This window comes from Mytilus edulis, chromosome 2, assembly GCF_963676685.1.
Source record: "Mytilus edulis chromosome 2, xbMytEdul2.2, whole genome shotgun sequence".
Taxonomy (NCBI): Eukaryota; Metazoa; Mollusca; class Bivalvia; order Mytilida; family Mytilidae; genus Mytilus; species Mytilus edulis.
Window position 1 is genome coordinate 9,131,039 of NC_092345.1, and position 22,212 is coordinate 9,153,250.

At 34.2% G+C, this 22,212-nt stretch overlaps 3 protein-coding genes across 3 annotated transcripts; all 3 read right to left on the reverse strand.

The window, feature by feature from the left end:
* Positions 1–393: 393 nt before the first annotated feature.
* Positions 394–5,078, reverse strand: LOC139511399 (E3 ubiquitin/ISG15 ligase TRIM25-like). Its single transcript, XM_071298099.1, has 2 exons — positions 4,853–5,078; positions 394–2,313 (listed from the first exon to the last, which is right to left on the reverse strand). The coding sequence occupies exon 2, from the start codon at positions 2,302–2,304 to the stop codon at positions 616–618; it is 1,689 nt and encodes a 562-aa protein (XP_071154200.1). The 5' UTR covers positions 2,305–2,313; positions 4,853–5,078; the 3' UTR covers positions 394–615.
* Positions 5,079–6,233: 1,155 nt separating this feature from the next.
* LOC139510431 (piggyBac transposable element-derived protein 4-like) lies at positions 6,234–10,674 on the reverse strand. Its single transcript, XM_071297014.1, has 2 exons — positions 10,529–10,674; positions 6,234–6,888 (listed from the first exon to the last, which is right to left on the reverse strand). The coding sequence occupies exons 1-2, from the start codon at positions 10,672–10,674 to the stop codon at positions 6,234–6,236; spliced, it is 801 nt and encodes a 266-aa protein (XP_071153115.1).
* Positions 10,675–16,850: 6,176 nt separating this feature from the next.
* On the reverse strand, positions 16,851–18,140 carry LOC139510432 (uncharacterized). Its single transcript, XM_071297015.1, has one exon. It carries the CDS (start codon positions 18,138–18,140, stop codon positions 16,851–16,853), a length of 1,290 nt encoding a protein of 429 aa, XP_071153116.1.
* Between the last annotated feature and the right edge of the window lie 4,072 nt (positions 18,141–22,212).

A 22,212-nucleotide genomic window follows, 5' to 3' on the forward strand; every position in this document is an offset into this window, starting at 1 on the left:
TAAATTCGTTACATAGTGTGCTAGTGACCTAATACGGTATATATACGCTCGAATCCCCATATGGAATTTACTGACCCCATATATACGCTCGAATCCCCATATGGAATTTACTGACCCCATATATACGCTCGAATCCCCATATGGAATTTACTGACCCCATATATACCGTATTAGGTCACTAGCACACTATGTAACTAATATTTTGTATTCCTGATGAAAATCAGTAGTTTTCCCCGGCTCTAACGCTTTTCTTCACAAAATATAGATGGCCGCCATGATGTTGCTAAGGTGCGTTTAGTTTCATTAATCACCAACAAACACACACAATATAGATGTCTATTAATTTCTTAACATTTTATGATTTTAATCCATTACCTTAAAACAATGAAAGAAAAACTACTGCGAGATTTTTTTCTCGATTTAATAAATCTCTAAATGAGAAAAAAAAAAAGAAAAGAAAATGCCAATTTGACTAAATTGATACATAGATTCCTCAAAAGAGATATTACCCTTAAATGACAATGTTTAGCATATTTTCGTTTCTTTTTAATGTTATGAATAATTATTCATACAATATTGAAATATAAATAATAAATAAATTTGAGCCGGGGCATTTCAATCAATACTAAATATTATACTCGAACTGTACGGATTTGCGCATAACACTAACTGTTGTTTTCTTTTATCATAAAAAACACCTTGCGGATAATAAAGTCCATCCGACTTTTGCAACAGCTGCCTGTGTTTGGTTCCATCACTTGACACAATATAAAGTTTATAACTGTTTGTAGCGACAACATAGATATTTTTATGAATGTCTAATGCCATACTTAGCGAAGACTGGTCTCCCGGTATTGTAATCTCCCAAACATGTTTTCCTTCATAATCACAACATTTTAAAACATTGGAATCAGAGTCTGCATGATATATAAATGACCCATCGAATGATATGTACTGGCTGGCGACTGGTATTGTTTTGATTTGTGTCCCAGTTGCATCAAAGATTTGAACACCATATTTTTTCACGGCAACTGCTAATTTGTTGTTTGAGTGGTCGATTCCGTAACATTCCCCAATCACGTCAAGTTCTTTTACAATTTGTTCTTGGTCCTTACTAAAATCAATAAAAGAAACTTTTTTCGCTTCAGGCATGGTTACAGCAACAACGGATTCATCAATAATGGCGATATCAAAAGGTCTTGACGCAGTTTCAATATCACGAAGAAAGCGACAGTTGCAATCATACAAGAACAGCCTATGAGATTTGTTATCATTGTTTGCAAATAATATTGAGTCATTCTGTAAAATAACACAGCCTGTTAGTAAACAAGGAGAACGAAAAGACGCTTCTTTACTTTTTATAATTTTGATGGTGTCAATGTGTCCGGTAGCTTTTTTCGTAGGTTTTATTTGGACCTTAGCAATTTGTCCTGAACTTCTAAGCTTGACCTCTAACGGTTGTTTCTTTAATTCAATATGACAGATTCCTGCGACAGACATTATATTTTTAAAGTCCTCGGTCTCGCTGAAAATCAAATCTGCATTATCAAATTCGCCTTTTTCGATACTCTCAGATACAAAAGTTTCTTGCTTTGATAAAATACTCTCAAATTCGGACAGACTCAAAAATACTTGGAGGTTAGTTCCGTGTTCTGTTGATTGTTGAATGTTCGTTTTTATGTCTTTGACATCTTCAAGTTTTGTCTTTAATTGTTTTATTCCTTCGCTAGTTGTTCTTTCATATTCTGTGTTCATTCTGTCTATGTTATCGAACTGCTGTTTTATTAACAAATCAATCTTTTCTTCTACTTTCTTCCTCGTATTAGTAATTTCCTTCTTTATCTTGATAATTCGGTCTGCAATGTTACGCTTCGATTGCTCTTTATTTTCAATAATTTGCTCGATCTTTAAAATCAACCCGCTAAACCCCTCATCAATGCGGTTTATAGCAACGGACGACTTTACATTTTCAATGATATCATCAATTGGACATAGACCTTTGCAACCTTTGTGGTTATTAGTGGTACATCTTATACAACATGGCTCTTGGTGTTCAGGGCAGAAAAGCTCAAAATTCCGCTCGTGATATGAACATGATTCCATCATATGTTTAAAGATTTGTGGAACTTGTTCGCGTGTGTCAAAAGGAACTGTACCATGTAATCTAAGTGACTTAAAGGAGCTGTGGTACTTTTGGCAAGTCGAACAAAGACCTTCTTTACATACTGTACACCAAACAGACGCATCATTCTTAGAACCTCTGACGCTACAAGGTTTACATTTAGAATCGGCCTGTTTGTCCATTTTAATGTTCTGTAAATTATAATAATCAAGTTATATATGTTTTCTCTGACACAAAAATCAATTTACGAACAAACAGGGTTCAACTATTTTCGAAGCAAAACCATATTATTTTAAAGAGTACTAGTAGCTTAAGAAAAATGCATTTGAAAATGGTAAAGTAAAATATTGAGAATTAATTTCCAGCGGCAGATTAAGGTGTGTACGTCCTCTATGTTCCTTTTTGATTGGAAAATGAAAAAGTTTAGCCCAAAACTGTCCAACAATTATTTTATGTGACATTAGCGAGAAGACTGCTTTCAAACATGCGCTAAAAGATGTTTAGCTAGCCATAAAGCCTAGTTTAATCCACCGTTTTCTACATAAGAAAAGGCCAATACCAATTCAGGAAAACGACAGTTGTTTGCCATTTGCTTGACGTGTTTGAGCTTTTGAATTTGTCATTCAAAAATGAACTTTTCGATTTGAATTTTCTACAGTTAGGTATTTTAATGTTATTTTTTTTGTAAACACATTTTTCGTATATCTCATATCATTTATCAAGGAAATAATACTATTTTATTTTTTGCATGCACAAATCCGAGAGATATGTACCTGTCACGTTTATGAATAAGTGAAGGAGGGGCGAAAGATACCAGAGGGACAGTCAAACCTATAGAAATAAAATAAACTGACAACACCAAGGCTTTTACTTACCCCTTATGATGACCTAACAAGGTAAAAAAGTGTAAAGAAGGATGAACTACTACCATGCCACATGTGAAGTTTTTCTAAATTTCAAAAGCTTGCGTTTCAAATTTCATTTCCAGAAGAGAAGACGTAGTTGTATGTTTGTAATTAAAAAATGACTAACATTAAGTTAACAATATGACAGTTGTTTCCATATGTTTGATGTGTTTGAGCTTTTGATGTTTTCATTTGATAAGGGACTTTCCGTTTTGAATTTCCACAGATTTCGGTACTTTTGTTATATTTTTGTTTTATACACATTTTTCGAATATGTCATTTTATTCATTTCGGTAATCATCAAATGTTATATATATAATGAAATATTAACTTTGAATCAGATCTACTCTAACATCGTTAGATTGATTTTCTAGGCATTTTACAAATACTAGTATTCTAACGTCTGATATTTCTTAATCATAAGAAGACAATAACAATCAAAACCAAGGAGTAAACAAAGACTCACAAAACCAAAAGACATTTACATCAACAGTTATAAATAATAAATAAGAAACAACACGAACTCCACTCAAAACCGGGAGTAAAATCAGGTGCTCCGGAAGGGTAAGCATTTCCTGCACCGTATATGGCACCCGTCGTGTTATTTCTTTGTTCAGTTCGGTAATGATGGAAGGTTATTATGACTGAGGAAGAATATTATCATATATTATTTCTGACACACTTTTGTCATAATAGCCAATCAGCTCATGATGGCGACCGTAACATTTCTTGAGTGATGACCTTAATTTGATTGATTCATAGCCCTGTCCTAGCAACTTTTGAGAAAGTAGTATACCTCGTTCAACAAAACTAACGTAATTTGAGCTAGCTATAGAGTAACGTATCAATTGAGACACATATACTCCATATGCTGGTGCCGCTGGGATGTGGCTACACAGAAATGGAAAGTTGACTTTAAGAAAATTAAAATCATCGCGTTTGTCATAAATTTTGGTATTTAACCTACCATCAGTGAGTAGTCATTTCGAGAAAAGGGTCTAAACATGAACAAGACGAAGCAGATTTGCCTGTTTCGGTAATATCTTTAATTTCAAGTTCACTTGGACATATTAAATGTAAGTGATCACTGAATCTATTATTATCCAGAGACAGTACATCATCAATCTACCGAAGACCGATGGACAAGGTATAATTTTCACTACACATAGGCAGACATATACATATATTTATTTACAGTGCATGTATGCTTCTAAAAATAGATTAGCATCCTGTAATTATACTGAAGAGATGAGTAGATGTCATTGCTGTAAACTAAAAAGAAAACTTCGTGTATTGCAGAGGCGGATTTTGGGAAAATATTTGGTTGCTTATATAGGAAATCATTGAAGCGTGACTGGAGCGGGCCCCCTCTTAGGTCAGTCAGTGGGCCCCTACTAATGTAAATTTCTGGATCCGCAACTGTATTGTATGTTTTGTATCAAAGATCCTTGTTTAATTCCTACGAAAAAGTAACATCTCCCGAAACGAAAGTTTATTTTAATACGCTAGAGTTAGAGTAGAGGTCTCTGTGCGATGCTAGGCGCTGTTGTCCTACCATTTACGTACCTGCCACGTTTATGAACTAATACACCTTATCGCTATTTGTCCGCAATTGCTGGATATCACGCAGGTTCCCGTAAAATTTTGACGTCTTAAAACAAAACATTTGACGACACAATGGAAAAGTGATTGTTGTATGCGTCAAAAGTTCAAGCGGCCGGGTCAGCCGGGATTAGCGATAAGGTGTATTACTTACACCTAATGATGACCTTTTAAGGTAGAAAAAGTGTAAAGAAAGAGGAACTACTAAATCCGAATTACGAACCTTGATAAACTTTTTGTGTGTAGCATATATCCTTCAGTTACTCTGGACCGTTTACCAGTAAAGTGTAACTTTATGATGCAGAACAAAGAGAGATAACTACATTGGTTATGACGTTGAACAATTGTGAAACAGTTTTATCAGGATTTGATGTTATCCATGTTATCTTGCAATCGACCTTTCTACTACGCATATACAGGTTGACAGATAACATTAAGTGATAGACGTAATATATTGTAAATTAACAGTCTCCTGGTATCTCACTTCCGTTGCGAGCAATGTTTATGTTAAGATTACTGGTTGAATTACATAACAGTTCAATATTGGGGTCTTAATTGCCGTCCGCAATTTAGTAATGTCGATTTTTTTTTATTCAAAAATCAAATTCGAATTTGATGAAAAAAAAATATACGTTAAAGTTCAGTGTTAAATGATAAAGACAATATTCATACAGTAAAAGAAGATATGAAATTTATTTGTACTAGCTCCGAAATAGAAGAAAATGTACGAGTATTGTATATGTTGTGTACAAGTTATCATTTTGTACAAATTATAATTTGTACAAAAATATTGTACAAATTATAATTTGTATTTTGCCTTTGTACAAATTATAATTTGTACAAAAAGTGCCTATTACAATTTGTACAAAATTTGACCAAAATTCACTTATAATAACTTGTACAACACGGTTTTAAATATGAAATTTGGTGAAAAATGCCTTGATTCACAGGATAGAATTGTAATTTACTGAAAACACATTAAACCTTACATGAAAGTACATAGTAATTGGCTAAAATATCCTGTCCCCAAGTATCTCTGATTAAAAGTGGATGATAATGCCAATTTACATACTTGTTAAATTTTTAAAACTATATTGTCACTTCAGTCTTTACGGGGATTTTCTTTTAATCTTACTTATCCAATTAGAAGTGGATTCTAAAAGCTGTCACATATATTGACTGAGTTAGCGAAAATTTTTAGTTTCGCTTTGGGGGTATATATATATAAGTTACAACTCTGTGACAGATCCATGGACAGGATCACAAGTGAAGATGATACAGGACTGAAAAAACATTTTATATTCATAATTATAATTATACTAGTACAATGTATACTGGATTGACTGGTAGCAGGCTAGTCTTGAATACGGGTTCAAATATTTTGTTGGACCCCCTGATCGAATGACTTTAAGACTGTATTTTTCGGCTTCTCCACCAATCATGACGCATTCATGAGTAAGAGCAGGTATTGGTTTACTCGTAGAAAGTTTGTCTTTATAGTAATCACGCTCTCTTCTTACCTAGCATATGAAAATGTGACTCTAAATGTTGGGCATGTACAAAAAGGTATACATATGCATTTATCTTTATCATTTCATCATCCATTATATATATGGACGTGCATTTTTGATCATCTGTGGCATAGGTCTATTCGTTCTCATTGTGTCGGTTAGATACGTACGCTCTCTCAATAATTTTTTAACTAAATTCAGTGAAGCAAAAAAGCTATCTGCGAAAACATGAAAGCCCTGTCCAAGAAGATTCGAACTCTTCATTAAATTCATAACTACATTTGTTCCTTGTAATGTTCCAGCAGGGGTGGGATCGAAATGTTTCCCATGATAAACATCCTTCTGTAATACATACCCGGTGACGGACTCGACCAACATCAAGAATTTAACACCAAACCTTGATCGTTTGCTAGGAATATACTGCAACATACTAGTCTTGCCTTTTGTACCCACAAGGGATTCATCTACAGCAAGTTCTCTGCGGGGATTATAAAACCGTAAAAACTTTCTATTAACGAAATCAAGTAACGGTTTGAACCTCTGGGATGGTCTGTATGCTGGATCATTTCGCTTAGGCAGTTTTTTGGTGTCCACAAGGTGCAAAAAATTTAATATTTTTTGGAAGCGGTTTCTACTAAACATACAACGGAACCAGGGTGTAGATTGGGATGGATTGTGCTTATTCAAATATTCTTCTATTGATACTTTCCTAATTAAGCCCATGTTAAAAAAAGACGGGAAGGAACCCCTTAAACTCGTGTATGGTTAGTTTACCCTCCTTCTGCCACTGCCTTTTTCTCGAAAATCGTCTGGTTTGACGAATGGTTTCATTGCAAAGATTCTTTGCATATCTACAAAGGTAATCAAAGGTGTGTGTTGGTGGGTGGGTGGGTGGGTCGGTTGGTGTGTGTGTGGGTGTTGGTGTGTGTGTGTTTAATCTTAGAAAATACTCTTATTCCCTACGTTGAAGAAAAACTTTATGATCAGGGATTTTTTTATTTAAAATTCAGTATTAAGTGTTGAGCTTGACCCATAAAGCAAACCTGAATAATAATAATACAAAAAGTGACATAGATCCCCCTTTCCGAGTTAAATGGCTGATCAGGAAATGTATTATTTTTATTTTCTTCATTTGTTTTTGTATTGGGGAATTGTTGATGCCTTCGTGCCATTGCCTTATATCCGTTCTTTTTAATAAAGTCATATGAAACGAGTGACTGGTGAACAAATAATGTTTAACCAATTCTTGGACAAATGCATGTATATATCATAAGGCAGCAACCATTTGATTTTCTTGGGGGCTATGGATTGTTTTTCCCGAGAAACTTTTTTTTCGACTTTGGCTTTGGCGAAAAACAATTTATTTTTTGAGTGTGAAACATACATTTATTTTTTTCTAAGGGTCAAAAGCAAATTATTTTTTCTCCAAAATCTGAAAACAAAAAACTTTTTTCCCAAAGTTGTAACGGGATCTTCAAATTTTAAGGAAGATTTTGTACTTGCTCATGAACAAACAGAACAGCACAAAAATCTACGGGAATAAAGAAAAGGAAAGCAGCTGAGGAAAATAAAACTAATCAATTGTCATATTTTCAGGGTTATCAAATGAATGTTATTTTTGCAGGACCAGTAAATTTTGAGCCGGACCAGTAGATTTTATACAAATATATCATGCTTACAAGGGGTATTTTCCAAAAATACCGGTTGAGAGGTACAAATTTCCAGAGCCGTTAGGCGAGGGAAATTTGTTTACCTCGAAACCGGTATTTTTGGCAAATACCCCTTGTAAGCATGATATAATTGTTTAATTCCACCGAATGTTCCACCTCAGAAAGTTTATTATAATCAGGTATCACATGAAATTTCGACTTGAATGTATAATTTTTGTATACACTGTAGCTGTGCTCTTTGCGCAGTCAAATTGCATTGACTGTATAATCATTTCTTATCATTTTTTTATGTACAGTCACTGACTGTATATATATCTCCCTTTTTATGATAATAAGCTGGTTTTTGGCTGACTACTTCACTTTGTTCATCAGTTTCAGTGAAGCGTTATACAAGTGGATTCCAGTTTTATGTGACCGGTTCACAATTCGTTTCCGTTGAGTTATGACGTCATTCCCGGAATTTATACGTCATTCGCTCCAAATTCAATAATGATGCTTTTTATCCTAAATATTTCATCTGGAACCATATATTTAAAATGACCATGAATTTGTCATATTAGAATAGAAATAATTCATTGAGTTATTTTTAGACATGGTATTCCCCATCTGCCATGGTATTTGCTAGGGTATTTCCCATCTGCCATGGTATTTGCTAGCAAATACCCCGGCACATGGAATTCCCTAATAGCAAATACCCCGGCATAGAAAAGAAAATCTCAATATATAGAAATTGGTGAAAAATACCATGTTTCTCATCCAATCAAAATACAGCATTATTACATAAGGTGGAATTATAAGTCCACTGGTCCGGCTGGCCAGTACACTAAAAAGCTTAAATTCCACCCCTGCACGTGTTAAACATGTACTTAGACAATAACTGTTTAGTGTCTTTAAATATCAGCTGTATTTGTACGAGGCTAGGAAACAAGGTGTATGCGAGCTTTTAGCGAGCTATTACACCTGTTTCGAGCCGAGTACAAATACAGCTGATATTTAAAGACACTAAACAGTTATTGTCTTTACCCTGCAATTAATTCTGTATATTATTTGTGTTTTAGAGACACAAAACACATGTTTTGCATTTATTCTTTATTTGAAATCCCTCGAGGCCCGTCACGTAGTAATACGATACAGTAATCACACATTCAGCTGAAGACGGGTTCGCAAACAAAAAGAATCTAAAATGGTCAACAACAATACATCGCACAAAGTGAATAATTATCTATTTTAACATAACAACTAAATTCAACAATAAAAACAAATAACAAAACATTGTCCTATGAATTTGAAACATGAGTGTACGGTCCTACGCTTCAGACTCGACATTCACTAAACATGCATGCTGAAATTGACATGGTTGTTTTTGTTACACAATCATACGCATTCAAGTTTTGAAATCGATAGTTGTCATCGTAGAAAAGACTGCTGTCAATGTGTGTATGTTATCAGAAAATTGGTGGGATTCTTATTGCTCTAAAGAAATGTTTGAAAACAAACAGAACGTATAAAGTAATCGTTAATTCGCAATTGGTACGTCATTGGAATTCGACTGCAATACACATTCTGAGGTCACGCAGGTTCATACAATACACAGTCCGGCAGTGGGCGGAGCTTTTAAGAATAGCGATATCTGTAGGGTTATATCTGTATAGTAGGACACCTAATTGCAGGATAAAATTAGATAATAGTTTATTTCAGTGGCGAATCCATGCGTATTACAATCACCGAATTTTTACGAGAGGTTCACGCTAAAATCACTTTACATACGGAAAACATGTCGGCGAATTGCTGCCTTGAAGCAAGTAATTAAAAAAAAGTAAACTTCTTCTAAATGTGGACAAATTAAATAGACCGTTGGTTTTACACTAATGACCTATAAAGGTTTACTTTTCATGATAAATTGTTATTTGGATGGAGAGTTGTCTCATTGGCACTGATACCAAATCTTCCTATATATATGTTGGGCTGTCTTTTTCAATTTTTGATCGGTCCACACATACCATTTCAGTAGGATGAACACCCATTTATTTTTTATTTGTACAGGGAAATAGGTGTTCAAAATATTCAACATCATATTTTAGAAAGACACAATGTCATAAATGAAACAAATTGTTATCACATAGTCTTAATTTATATGACTTTGTTGAATATTTTATTGACTGTGTCATTAACATTTCAGTGGCGCGATAGTTCTATTTCTCTAATTCTTCGTCAATTTATCCCTTTCTGCACCCATTGTATAAAAAAATTTAATCAACGTGTGGTTCGTTTGATCTCAGTACTTCATTGGTTAAAATCCGATTGTGACGTCGAATTTTCTTGCTGTCCTCTGAATTTCCTATTGTGACGACATGAAAAAAGGCGACCATGCCTGACGACGTCACATAGAAAGAACACATCTTTTTGCAGATCATTCGAAAAGAAGGAATAAGTTTGCCTGCATAATGTTAGAAAATCATTAGAGAAACAGATTCCACCACCAAATCTCGTGTAATACGATATTTATCCACTCTCGACAGTTAAATTATTAATTTTAAAGTCCTCGCCGAGGCGGCTCGGACTTTAAAATTGAAAATTTAACTGTCTCGAGTGGATAAATATCGTATTACACTCGATGCAGTGGTGGAATCTATATTTAATGATAAAAAAAAATGAAATATGGCTATGAAAGAGACGCCTAGTAAAAAAAGTTTACTCAGAAAAAAATATTTCACTTACCTGTTAGTTTGTTTGACAAACTCTTTGATGAGATCAATTGAAAACAGCAAATAAAAGTAAGCTATTGGCGCGGCATCTCTGGGCGGCATACTAATAGGTCCAGTGGGTGCTCCATTAAATGGTGGATCATTCATTAGTGAGGTCATTAGTCTGTTTCCCGGCCGTTATTGAAATTCTTGATAATATTTGTATATTCCGAAGGCATATTGAATGTTTTACGGAGGGGACCAACCTAATCATTCATTGGCTCTGGTAAGAGAACCCGGAACCACGGATTTAGTTCAATTGGCCGTTTCAGAATCTAATGCATGCTGGGTAATTTTTTCAAAAGTGTACACCAAAACGTCCCGATTGGTTAAAAATGTCATAAACAATGGAATTTTAACCAATGACGTTACGTTATTTTCATTTTGGGGTATAAACAATGAAATTACCCATGATGCTTTAGATTCTGAAACGGCCATGTTTCTTTCAGCGCTGCCCAAATTCTATGACGTCACATATTATGTCATTGATGCTGCACATCAGTCAAAGGCGATGTTTGCCAATCAAAGGTACATTTTTCAAAACGGCGCAATTTTTGGGCTGTGTGTAAGAGTGATATACCATTTTTAGCTCGTAATGCTTAATAGACATGCAAAAAATTATATTTGGTACCCAAAGGAACGGTATACAGTATCAGAAATAAACGTAACGTTGGTACTCGAAACGCCGAAATCGTTAATTAATTGTTTCTGTTTATGCCACCACCCACCGGATGCGGCATTAATTGTTACCTATGACCTCATGTCCTTCCAACCTTGTCTTGGTTTCCGTGCTTATACTCGTAGAAACAGGCGAAGACAATTTGGAAAAGAGTTTAGAGGGATATATACAATTAATTGGTATTACCGGTATTGATAAATAGTGTATGCTGTATGGCAAGCCGTTTTACTATTTATTCTAACTTCAAGATATCTCATATAATATATAAGATATCTCATATAATATATAAGATATCTCATATGATATATAAGATATCTCATATAATATATAAGATATCTCATATGATATATAAGATATCTTATATAATATATACCATATATTATATAATCCAGTTTTAATAAAGATATCTTATATAGTTCCAAATGGTGAAGTTGAAATCATCCCTTCGTAAATTTTACGGACGCCATCACGAGTTGGTTGACCGTTATGGAATAACTGTTTCACAAATGATATCGGATATGTTCCTTACGTCGTAACTACAATCCCCTTCCCTTTCATGAATGTGACCTACCGAATTAGACTATTTACCGGATTTGTAATCACATAAGCAACACGACGGGTGCCACATGTGGAGCAGGATCTGCTTACCCTTCCGGAGCACCTGAGATCACCCCTAGTTTTTGGTGGGATTCGTGTTGTTTATTCTTTAGTTTTCTATGTTGTGTCATGTGTACTATTGTTTTTCTGTTTGTCTTTTTCATTTTTAGCCATGGCGTTGTCAGTTTGTTTTAGATTTATGAGTTTGACTGTCCCTTTGGTATCTTTCGTCCCTCTTTTGGTCGATGTCTCTGCTGGTGGACATTTTGTCCCCGAGGACATCATCCGCCCAGTAGCAAAACTACAATTGCATGAACTTACGAAGATCAAACAGGAAACTGGCTCGGACGTCGCCCAGTATAAAAAGGTCCGAAACAGACGTCACCATGGACACGGTGTCGTCTGATATGGTAGGTGTCCCCTCATCACCAGACATGACAAATATCTCAAACACGACTCATTCAGATCATCGTCCTAGTGACAATAGCAATATTACACATATACAGCCATGTTCAGTTCTCCTTAAAGACATTTTGGTTTTTGATAACACAGTACAACACTGTCGCATTTCAAAATGTGAGACCAAAGGCTGCAAAACTTGTGCTATTTTAATTACAGATGCTGAATTCACTAGCAATTTGACCAAGAAGTCATATTTTACCAGAAGTTACGATGATCTGAATTGTAAATCGATAAATGTCGTCTACGGATTAGAGTGCAACCTTTGCGGATTGGTATACGTCGGTGAAACGAAAGGAAGGCTAAACAAACGTATGTGCGGTCATAGATCAGACATTAACTTCAATGCTAACGACATTCTATACCAGCATTTCAATCAGCCCGATCATTCCATCGTTTCTTTGACAGTTCGCATTATCGAAAAAATATACCATAGCTCTAACAATCCTACTCTTTCAACGACTCTCCGTAGACAAAAAGAAGACTACTGGATTAGACAATTGGGAACTGTAACACCGTATGGCTGCAATGACAAAATTGATGGTATAGGTATTCTATCTAGTCCTTCGTGTAACTCGGTGAATGTGATGAATATTTTCAACTCGACTCCTCGACGTAGACGCAGTCATGGTCATCGTCATTATACATCACCTTCTCTGCATGATGTCTCTATTAATGACTTGCTGCCATTCATACAAAAGCCGTTAGGTATTCATCACTTTCGCACGAAACTTTATTCATTAACCCTTTCAAAACTTCATGCTCTGTTCAATTTATGTTTGGAATCCACTGTTACAAACCCTCATTCAAACCAATACAAACTTCAAGCTATAATTTCGGATATTGCAAGTCATAGACTTTTCAAGCCAGTTTGCATTGGAAAAGATGAAAAAGAGAAAAGATCTTTTCTTAATCGTTCCTTTGCCAACAAAGGTCTCGATGGCGTCAACCTAGGCAATATCCTTCATCATAAATTAGTTCAATCGAAAATACCTCCTTATTTCAAAGACCAGTCTGTACCAATAATTTCTTATACCTATACCAAACCTATTGCAACTAAAATTTTCAATTACAAACGCGTTTTGCAGAATCTCGATATTGACGACTTCAAGTCTAAACCTCCTGATTGCACTTGTGCTAGTTCCCAATTCACATATAATCCTGCTGGCCACGTTATTACCGGTGACCTTAACATTGTTAATAACACTTCTCTACGAAAAGTGTTATCGAAAGGTCCGAAATATCGTGAGCCTAAATCCATCAATTGGAAATACAACTTTAAAATTTTGATGGATTCAGTCGAGGATTGTGCCAGGCAATGGGCTAAACGTGAAAAGGAAGACGTAGACACTCTATCCGAATGGATTAAGGCAGTGAGGTCGTTAATAAAAATCAGAATTAAGAAACTGAATGAGTGCATCAATGCCCATGCTACGTCAATCTTTAAAGACCCAAATGTTGCTAAACACTTATCCGACCTCCATGATAAATATGTTGTTGTCCCCGCAGACAAAGCCCCAAATAACATCGTTTTTGTCTGTAAAAGTCACTACATTAATTGCTTGATAAACGAATTAGGCATAAACAATTCACTTGGAAACATAATATATACCCTCACGACACTTACCAAAGAGGAAATCCTGGATAATCATAGGTCTGTTCTTTGTTCCTTTGGTATTTCAACCAAAGATAAAGAACTGGATCTTCCATCACTGTATTGGATACCTAAACTACATAAGTGTCCTTACAAACAACGGTATATTGCTGGGTCTTTCAAGTGCTCCACGAAACCTCTTTCTAAATTATTAACATCTATTTTATCAGCAATCAAAGACGGGCTTCAAAGTTATTGTGAAACTGCCTATTCTAGAGGTGGTGTGAATCAGATGTGGATACTTAAAAATTCCAAAGATCTTTTAAAGTACATACAATCTAACTTTCTTTCATCTTGTAACAGTATTGAAACATTTGACTTTTCTACTCTTTACACAAGTATTCCACATTCCAAACTAAAAGACAAATTGAAAGAGTTGGTATTACTTTGCTTCATAAAACAGAATGGCCAACATAGATACAAGTATCTTGCCTTAGGGAGGGATAAATCATACTTTGTAAAGAATCACTCTGATTCAAACAAAAAATTCTCTGAAACCGATATGATCAAGATGCTTGATATCTTGATTGACAACATATTTGTAACGTTTGGAGGACGTGTTTTTCAACAGACTGTCGGCATCCCAATGGGAACAAATTGTGCCCCTCTACTTGCCGACTTGTTTCTTTATTATTATGAGGCTGACTTCATGCAGGAACTTCTTAGGAAGAAAGATAAGAAGTTAGCAATATCATTTAGCTCTACTTTCCGCTATATAGATGACGTTCTTTCGCTAAACAATTCAAAATTTGGTGACTATGTGGAACGCATCTATCCCATCGAAATGGAGATAAAGGATACTACAGATACAGTTAAGTCGGCTACTATCTTGACTTACATCTAGAAATTGACAATGAATGTCGGTTGAAAACAAAACTTTACGACAAAAGAGATGATTTCAGCTTTCCAATTGTGAACTTTCCATTTCTAAGTAGCAACATTCCAGCAGCACCTGCATATGGGGTATATATCTCCCAATTGATACGATATTCCCGTGCTTGCATTTCCTATCATGATTTTCTTGATAGAGGGTTACTGCTCACAAGGAAGCTATTCAACCAAGATTTCCAAATGGTGAAGTTGAAATCATCCCTTCGTAAATTTTACGGACGCCATCACGAGTTGGTTGACCGTTATGGATAAACCGTTTCACAAATGATATCGGATATGTTCCTTACGTCGTAACTACAATCCCCTTCCCTTTCATGAATGTGACCTACCGAATTAGACTATTTACCGGATTTGTAATCACATAAGCAACACGACGGGTGCCACATGTGGAGCAGGATCTGCTTACCCTTCCGGAGCACCTGAGATCACCCCTAGTTTTTGGTGGGGTTCGTGTTGTTTATTCTTTAGTTTTCTATGTTGTGTCATGTGTACTATTGTTTTTCTGTTTGTCTTTTTCATTTTTAGCCATGGCGTTGTAAGTTTGTTTTAGATTTATGAGTTTGACTGTCCCTTTGGTATCTTTCGTCCCTCTTTTAGATACTTTATAAGATATCTTATAAACTTTAGAAGATATCTTATAAACTATATGAGATATCTTATAAAGTTTATTAGATATCTCATAAAGTATATAAGATATCTTCTAAAGTTTATAAGATATATTATAAATATTTTTTATATAAGATATCTTATAAAAAAAATTTATATAAGATATCTTATAAATATTTTTTATAAAAGATATCTTATATATTTTATAAGATATCTTATATATTTTAAAAGATATCTCATATAGTTTATAAGATATCTTCTATATTTTATAAGATATCTGATAAACTATATAAGATATATAAGATATCTTATAAACTATATGGGATATCTTATAAACTATACGAGACATCTTATAAAGTTTATTAGATATATTGAAATTAGAATAAATAGTAAAACGGCTTGCCATTATGCTGTGTTATTTTGGTCTTTTTGTGGTTTTGTCTCATTGGCAATTATACACATCGTCTTTTTTATATTTATAAAGTCTATTGCCCATCAACAAAACAAAGTTCTGTTTAATAGTTATATTATACACGGAATATGGCAAAGATGCATTTATATTGGAACTGGGACGACTTTTAAACATATTCGTTCATTTGGTAAAAACAATAGAAAGAAATATGTTAATGTAATTAAATGACGATAACTTCTGTGTAATAATAAATTGATAGGCTCCATCAAAGGAAAATTACATGAGCCTGGTAGCAGATCTCTGAACAACAACGGATTTTCTTCAATGCTGGCTTCGCGGGGCACTGCTACTTCTCTATGACGTCAAGTAACAACGTCACAGCAGAAATAACATCGGCTTTGGGCCTAAACTGGAATCCGCTTGTATTACGCTTCACTTAAACTGAATAAAGTGTAGTAGTCAGTCGAGAACCAGCTTACTTTGGGCCGATCCTTGGCAGTCAAAGGTACTGTTTCTGCATCGGCCAAATCGGCCGTATGGCAGAAAGAAGGTTAAAACCTCTATAATAAGGAAACCGAATTCATTTACACAGAAAATTACAGTTAATACCTCATTTTTTCCAGTATTGATTTGTCAATTATGGTTGCATTTAGCAAGATGGTACAAGTTCGAGATCTGAGATTACATGATCATATCATTGCTAATCTATTTATTCGATGAAATTAGCAAACAACGACCATGAACTGAAAGAGAAGACATATATCCTCTTTCCGAATGAGTTTAAGACGTGAGATCGTTGATTGAATTTAAAACTAGAAAGACACGTGTGGAGCAGGTTCTGTTCACCTTTCCAAAGCACCTGAGATCATACCTAGTTTTGGTGAGGTTCATGTTGCTCAGTCTTTTTAATCATTAGAAAATACAATTTAGTTAAAATAATTCAAATTATGAGGTGTTCACTTCTATCCTAATTATTAAGACATGTAAGACAATGGGTTCTATCTACAAAAAATCGTATAAAACTGCAAGTTCGTTCCATTTGGTGCATACAAGTAGTTGTTGTTTCTGTCTGTCCATATGAACACCGCATATATTATAAAGCTCATCTGTTCTTTGTAAGAGTAGTCTATGATTTTTCCATCGGGCGATACGATAAAAAGTTGGTCTCCATGACGCTCAGCAATATAGACGTTTCCATCTTCATCTGTGTAAAGGGACGGGTACTCATAAAACTTTGATACAGGCAGTGTTATATGCCAAATACATTGCCCGTTATCATCACAACATTTTAGTTCCTTTTGTTCACCCGGAATGTAGTAAATGTAAGACCCATTAAAGGACAGAATAGTACATGAAAATTGTATAGTTTTCAAAAGTGACCCGTCAATACTAAATATTTGGATACCATATCCTTTTACGGCAATTGCTAGTCGATTTCCGGAACAATCTATTCCAAAGCATTCGCCTAATAAACTTATCTGCTTCACAATTTTATCGTCAGAGAGAATCTCAAGAAACAAAACTTTTTTTGCACTTGGCAAAGTAGTAGCTATAGTTGATTGGTTCAATATAGCTATACCAAATGGAGGGCGTTCAGTAGGGATGTACCGTAATAGTGTACAATTTCCATCATAAAGCATTAACCTTTTGTTATCTGAAAAATCAGTGAATAGAAAGGAGCCGTTTGGTAAGATAGCACAGCTGGTAACTTTCACATTGGAAAACTTCATTTCTTTTTTCTTGACGAGTTTAACATTGTCAATATTAACTTTAAAATTGTGTTTAGATTTCCCCTGTATCCACGGTGATTGACTGAGACTACCCGTAAAAACCTCAAGAGAGTTTGTTTTGATCTCAATTTTACCGAGGTGTTCTACTTTCAAAGCATTTTTGATATCGTCAAAAGGCTTAAAGCTAATTTCCTTATTATTAAAATCTCCTTTTTCGAGGCTTGTAGACAGGAAACTTTCTTGCTTGGATAAGGACTCTTCAAATACACCCAAACACAGAAATATTTGAAGATTAGTTCCATTTTCTTTTGCCAGAATTAAACTTGATTTCAATGCACGCATATTCTTTAACCTTTCTTTCAGTGTATCCATCTTCCCTGACATTTCCTCACAATATGCTAATCTCTCTTCATCAATTTTTGCATATAAGATCTTACATATATCATCTAACTTTTTTTCAAGGCATTTCCTTAAGTCAGTTACATCTTGCTTTGAAGTATTGACCTGACCTTCGAAGGTATGATCAGCTTCTTTTTTCTTTTGTATAATCTTTTCCATTTTTAAAATCATCCCATCTATTCCCTCTTCAATGTGATTAATTGCTATAGAAGATTTAACATTTTCAATGACTTCATTAATCGAACAAACGGTTTGACAACCTTTATGATTTTGAGATATACATCTTATACAACACGGTTCTTGATGGTCAGAACAATAAAATTCAAATTTCTGGTCATGTTGCAAACAGGTGTGTTGCACTTGGCCAAGCATTTCGGGAATTGATTCACGCCTTTCAAACGGCAGCACATCATGTGATTTTAAGGCTTTTATTGATAGATGATGTTTTTTACAACTCGAACATAGACCTTCTTTACAAACTATACACCAAAACGAAGCCTCCTGTGATAGGTCTCTAAAGCTACATGGCATGCACATCTGTTCCACTTTTAGAGTATTTGAAGCCATTCGAATATCCTGAATTGAAAAAATAATGTAAATACTTTTCTTTACTATGCTGCATCTTCAATATATTTTAAAAATAAAATCTCGAAATACATTCATTCTCGTAGATTTAAATAAATACCAATGTGATGCATTTGAATAAGAGGGGGCAAGGGGTTTAACTGTTATGCTGTTATGGGGTAATTTAATTCTTTGTTATCTGTTATTTTGAAAATATAATTACTGTTAGCTGTTATTGTCTTATTCCTTGTTATCTGTTATAGGACTATTATTTTTATTGGTATCTGTTATTGTGAGATTGTTTTGCTGTTAACTGTTAGACAGTGTCTGGCATACATTTGTTGAATTGGAATAAATTTAGTCCTAGATTACTCTGACATCCGATGCAGGACGTAACGGCCATACTGCCATGACGTCCATATGATGTATCGGCCATAGAACAAAAACGGCCATACTTTGTAAAGACGTATCGTCCATGTTTTTTTTTTTTTTTTTTTTTTTTATAGATGTTATATATGAATTATGATGATACTTATAGACGGTTATTATAACTTTTAAATAAACTGTACTGTTTTTACATTACTTTTGAAATTGAACATTGTGATTTGGATGGAGGATTGTCTCATTGGCACTCATACCACATCTTCTTATTATCACTATTGGGGTCTTTCCATTGGTGATATAGAGGTCACGTATTTGCAGAAGGGTTCCAGTAACAAACATCACATAAACATATTTAAAAACAGTGGGGTCCAGGACCATTCCCGTATACATTATTATTACTCTTTGTAATAAATTCCATTTTTTGTGAACATGTTTTTAGATGTAAAATTTTGTACATATTATAATTTGTACAAAAAATAGGTACAAATTATAGGTTTTTTTTTTACTTTGTACACATTTTTTTTATAAATTATAATTTGTATTTTGACTTTGTACACATTTTTTGTACAAATTATAATTTGTGAAAATGACCATTTGTATAAAATTTGACTAAAAATCACTTTAAAAAATGTATAACTTTTACAATAACTTATTATATGGATTTTTTTATAAAAAAAAGTCTTGATACACCGTATATAATTTTTATTCAATGACCAAATAATAAACGTTATGTTGTACTGTTACACCACTGTCCAAGGTTAGGCACCAACTAACATGTTTAACCCCGCCACATTCTGTGTGTGCCTGTCCCAAGTCAGGAGCCTGCAATTCATTGGTTGTTTTCGTTTATTATTTTTTAGATAAATCAAGCTGTTAAATTTTTCGTTTTGATTGTTTTTCGTTTTTCATTTTAAGGCCTTTTATATTTGACTATGCAGTGTTGGTTTGTTGCTCATAGTCGAAGGTGGTATGATGAGCTATAGTTGTTAATTTCTGTGTCTTTTTGTCTCTTTTGGAGAGTTGTCTTATTGGTAATCATATAAAAAAAGAAGATGTGGTATGATTGCCAATGAGACAACTATCCACAAAAGACCAAAATGACACAGACATTAACAACTATAGGTCACCGTACGGCCTTCATCAATGAACAAAGCCCATACCGCATAGTCAGCTATAATAGGCCCCGATAAGACAATGTAAAACAATTCAAACGAGAAAACTAACGGCCTTATTTATGTAAAAAAATGAACGAATAACGAAAAAATCATACCACATCTCCTTTTATACTTATTTACAAAATACAAAAATAGTATATATGTATCATTTGTTTGAGCTCGAGCATATGAGTGAAATGTTGCCTTTGGAATTTACACGACATCTTTTTCTTTAGCATTCACACTTGAAAGTGCTACTCCTCCTCTTTGTATTTACATGAAAGAGAACCCTGACTGTCAATATTTCGATAGCTTTTTAACTGGTTCACATAATGAAAAGTGAAGCTTAGAAACTGTTGCTGCAAATAAAGATGTGTCTTTAACAGCTTCAAATATTTAATTTCTCGACAAAATATCCTTAAAATAAGTGAATATATATGTCTCTGTAAAGGCCTATATAGCAGCAATCCATACAACCAGTTATATAATAAGATGTACTGACTGTACTGTATTGGTCCTTGTTGGACTGGTTTTCAAATTTCATTTACTGTTATCTGTTATTGTCCCTTTTCAATTCCTTGTTATCTATTTTAAGCCAAATCAATTTACTGTTTTGCTGTTATTGACCCCCCCCCCCCCCCCCCCTTTGCCCCCCTCTAATAACACTTACCCGCGGAATTCAATTATATAATGCAAAAATCTTTTGTCATATCAAAACTGTCTTTATCAGAATTTCCAGTATTGGTTTTTATTGTTTGTTCTTTTATATTTATTAATTAAATAAGCTGATAACAATTAAAAGGAGGAGGAGGGAGATAAAAAAAAGTTTCATGCATCCCCTTTTCGTGTGGTCCTCTCAATTCAGGAACCTCATTTAGGAGGCTCGAGGGTACAAAAAAACCAGCAAACATTTTGTTTTCTTCATTACACTTAATAGTTGTTACTTTATGATATGTTACAAAAATCACTCAAAACAATCTATTCGTTTTGGCCCCAGATGACTTTTACAATGTTTATATCATTGAAAAAGCTCCAAATTATCTCCCTTTGGTAAAAAAAAATCCCATTTATTTGGCATAAAAATTATTTTTTTTACTCATCGGTGACCTATATTTTTTTTTTTCAAATGAACTGTACTTAAACTAAACTATCGTAAAATTTAAGCGATTTCTGTAATTTAGTTCTTTTTTTTATTTCGATATACCTTTTTTTCTCCTATTAGTTCAACAGAAAAAAAGTACCTTAACAAAAATGCATGCTTCTTTCAAATGCAGATTGTGAGCTTAAATGAACGGTGACCCCATATATTTTTTCTCCATTAAGTATAGGATAAAGTTTATTTATAGAAAAAAATAGCAAAATCCTATATAAAAAAAATTATTTAGACCCGCGAGCCCCCTTAAAGACCGATGTTTATTCAAATTTATTCTATTTTTATTAAAGCCTCTACCCCTTGAGACGCAAAATTTTACACCCCAAGCGACACTTCATTTTTTGATGAAAAACAAGTTTTAAAACCTGGTATTTGGTTTAATTCTACGATAGAAATTCAAATCTTTATAAATGATACGGGAGGACGTCGTCTAAAATATTTTTTTTCAAGAAATTTCCATATGAAGCCTTAAAATCTGCAACACGGAAAACTAGGGATAGGTGTTTAAGGAAAAAGAGCACTGAAAACGACTGATAATGCTTGCAGGAAATGTATTATGTTTCGGTTCATTCCGTGCAATACATAATATGGTACTAAGAATTCTAAAAATAGAAATTTTGATACTTGAACTTAGTTTGATAGTTTTTCTCCGCTTCGAAATTGCCATACCGTTTCAAAACATAGCCGACACCCCGCATGTGGCGTTCTACACGGTACATACATGTAAACATTGAGTTGTATCAATGGGAACGTAGGCCGTGTTCACATTGACCTAAACTCGGTGTTGTGTTTGTGTAACTCACACGTAAACTAAACCCAATTACGTTCCCATTTATAAAACTCAATGTTTACATGTAGTTTAAATCATGTTTTGTCTACATGCAGTCGATAGTCAATGTAGACCTTGTGTAAGTTTAGTGTACACAAAATTAGGCACGTAGAACATTAATTTTACCATGTATATTTAAGGAAGAAA

Excerpts from the sequence above, each read along its gene's own strand:
- LOC139510432 (XM_071297015.1), bottom strand. The coding sequence starts at position 18,140 with ATGGAAAAGATTATACAAAAGAAAAAAGAAGCTGATCATACCTTCGAA.
- LOC139511399 (XM_071298099.1), bottom strand. The coding sequence starts at position 2,304 with ATGGACAAACAGGCCGATTCTAAATGTAAACCTTGTAGCGTCAGAGGT.
- LOC139510431 (XM_071297014.1), bottom strand. The coding sequence starts at position 10,674 with ATGACCTCACTAATGAATGATCCACCATTTAATGGAGCACCCACTGGA. Across the intron at positions 6,889-10,528 it reads TTTGTCAAACAAACTAACAG|GGGTTCCTTCCCGTCTTTTT; the intron begins GTAAGTGAAATA and ends CACGAGTTTAAG.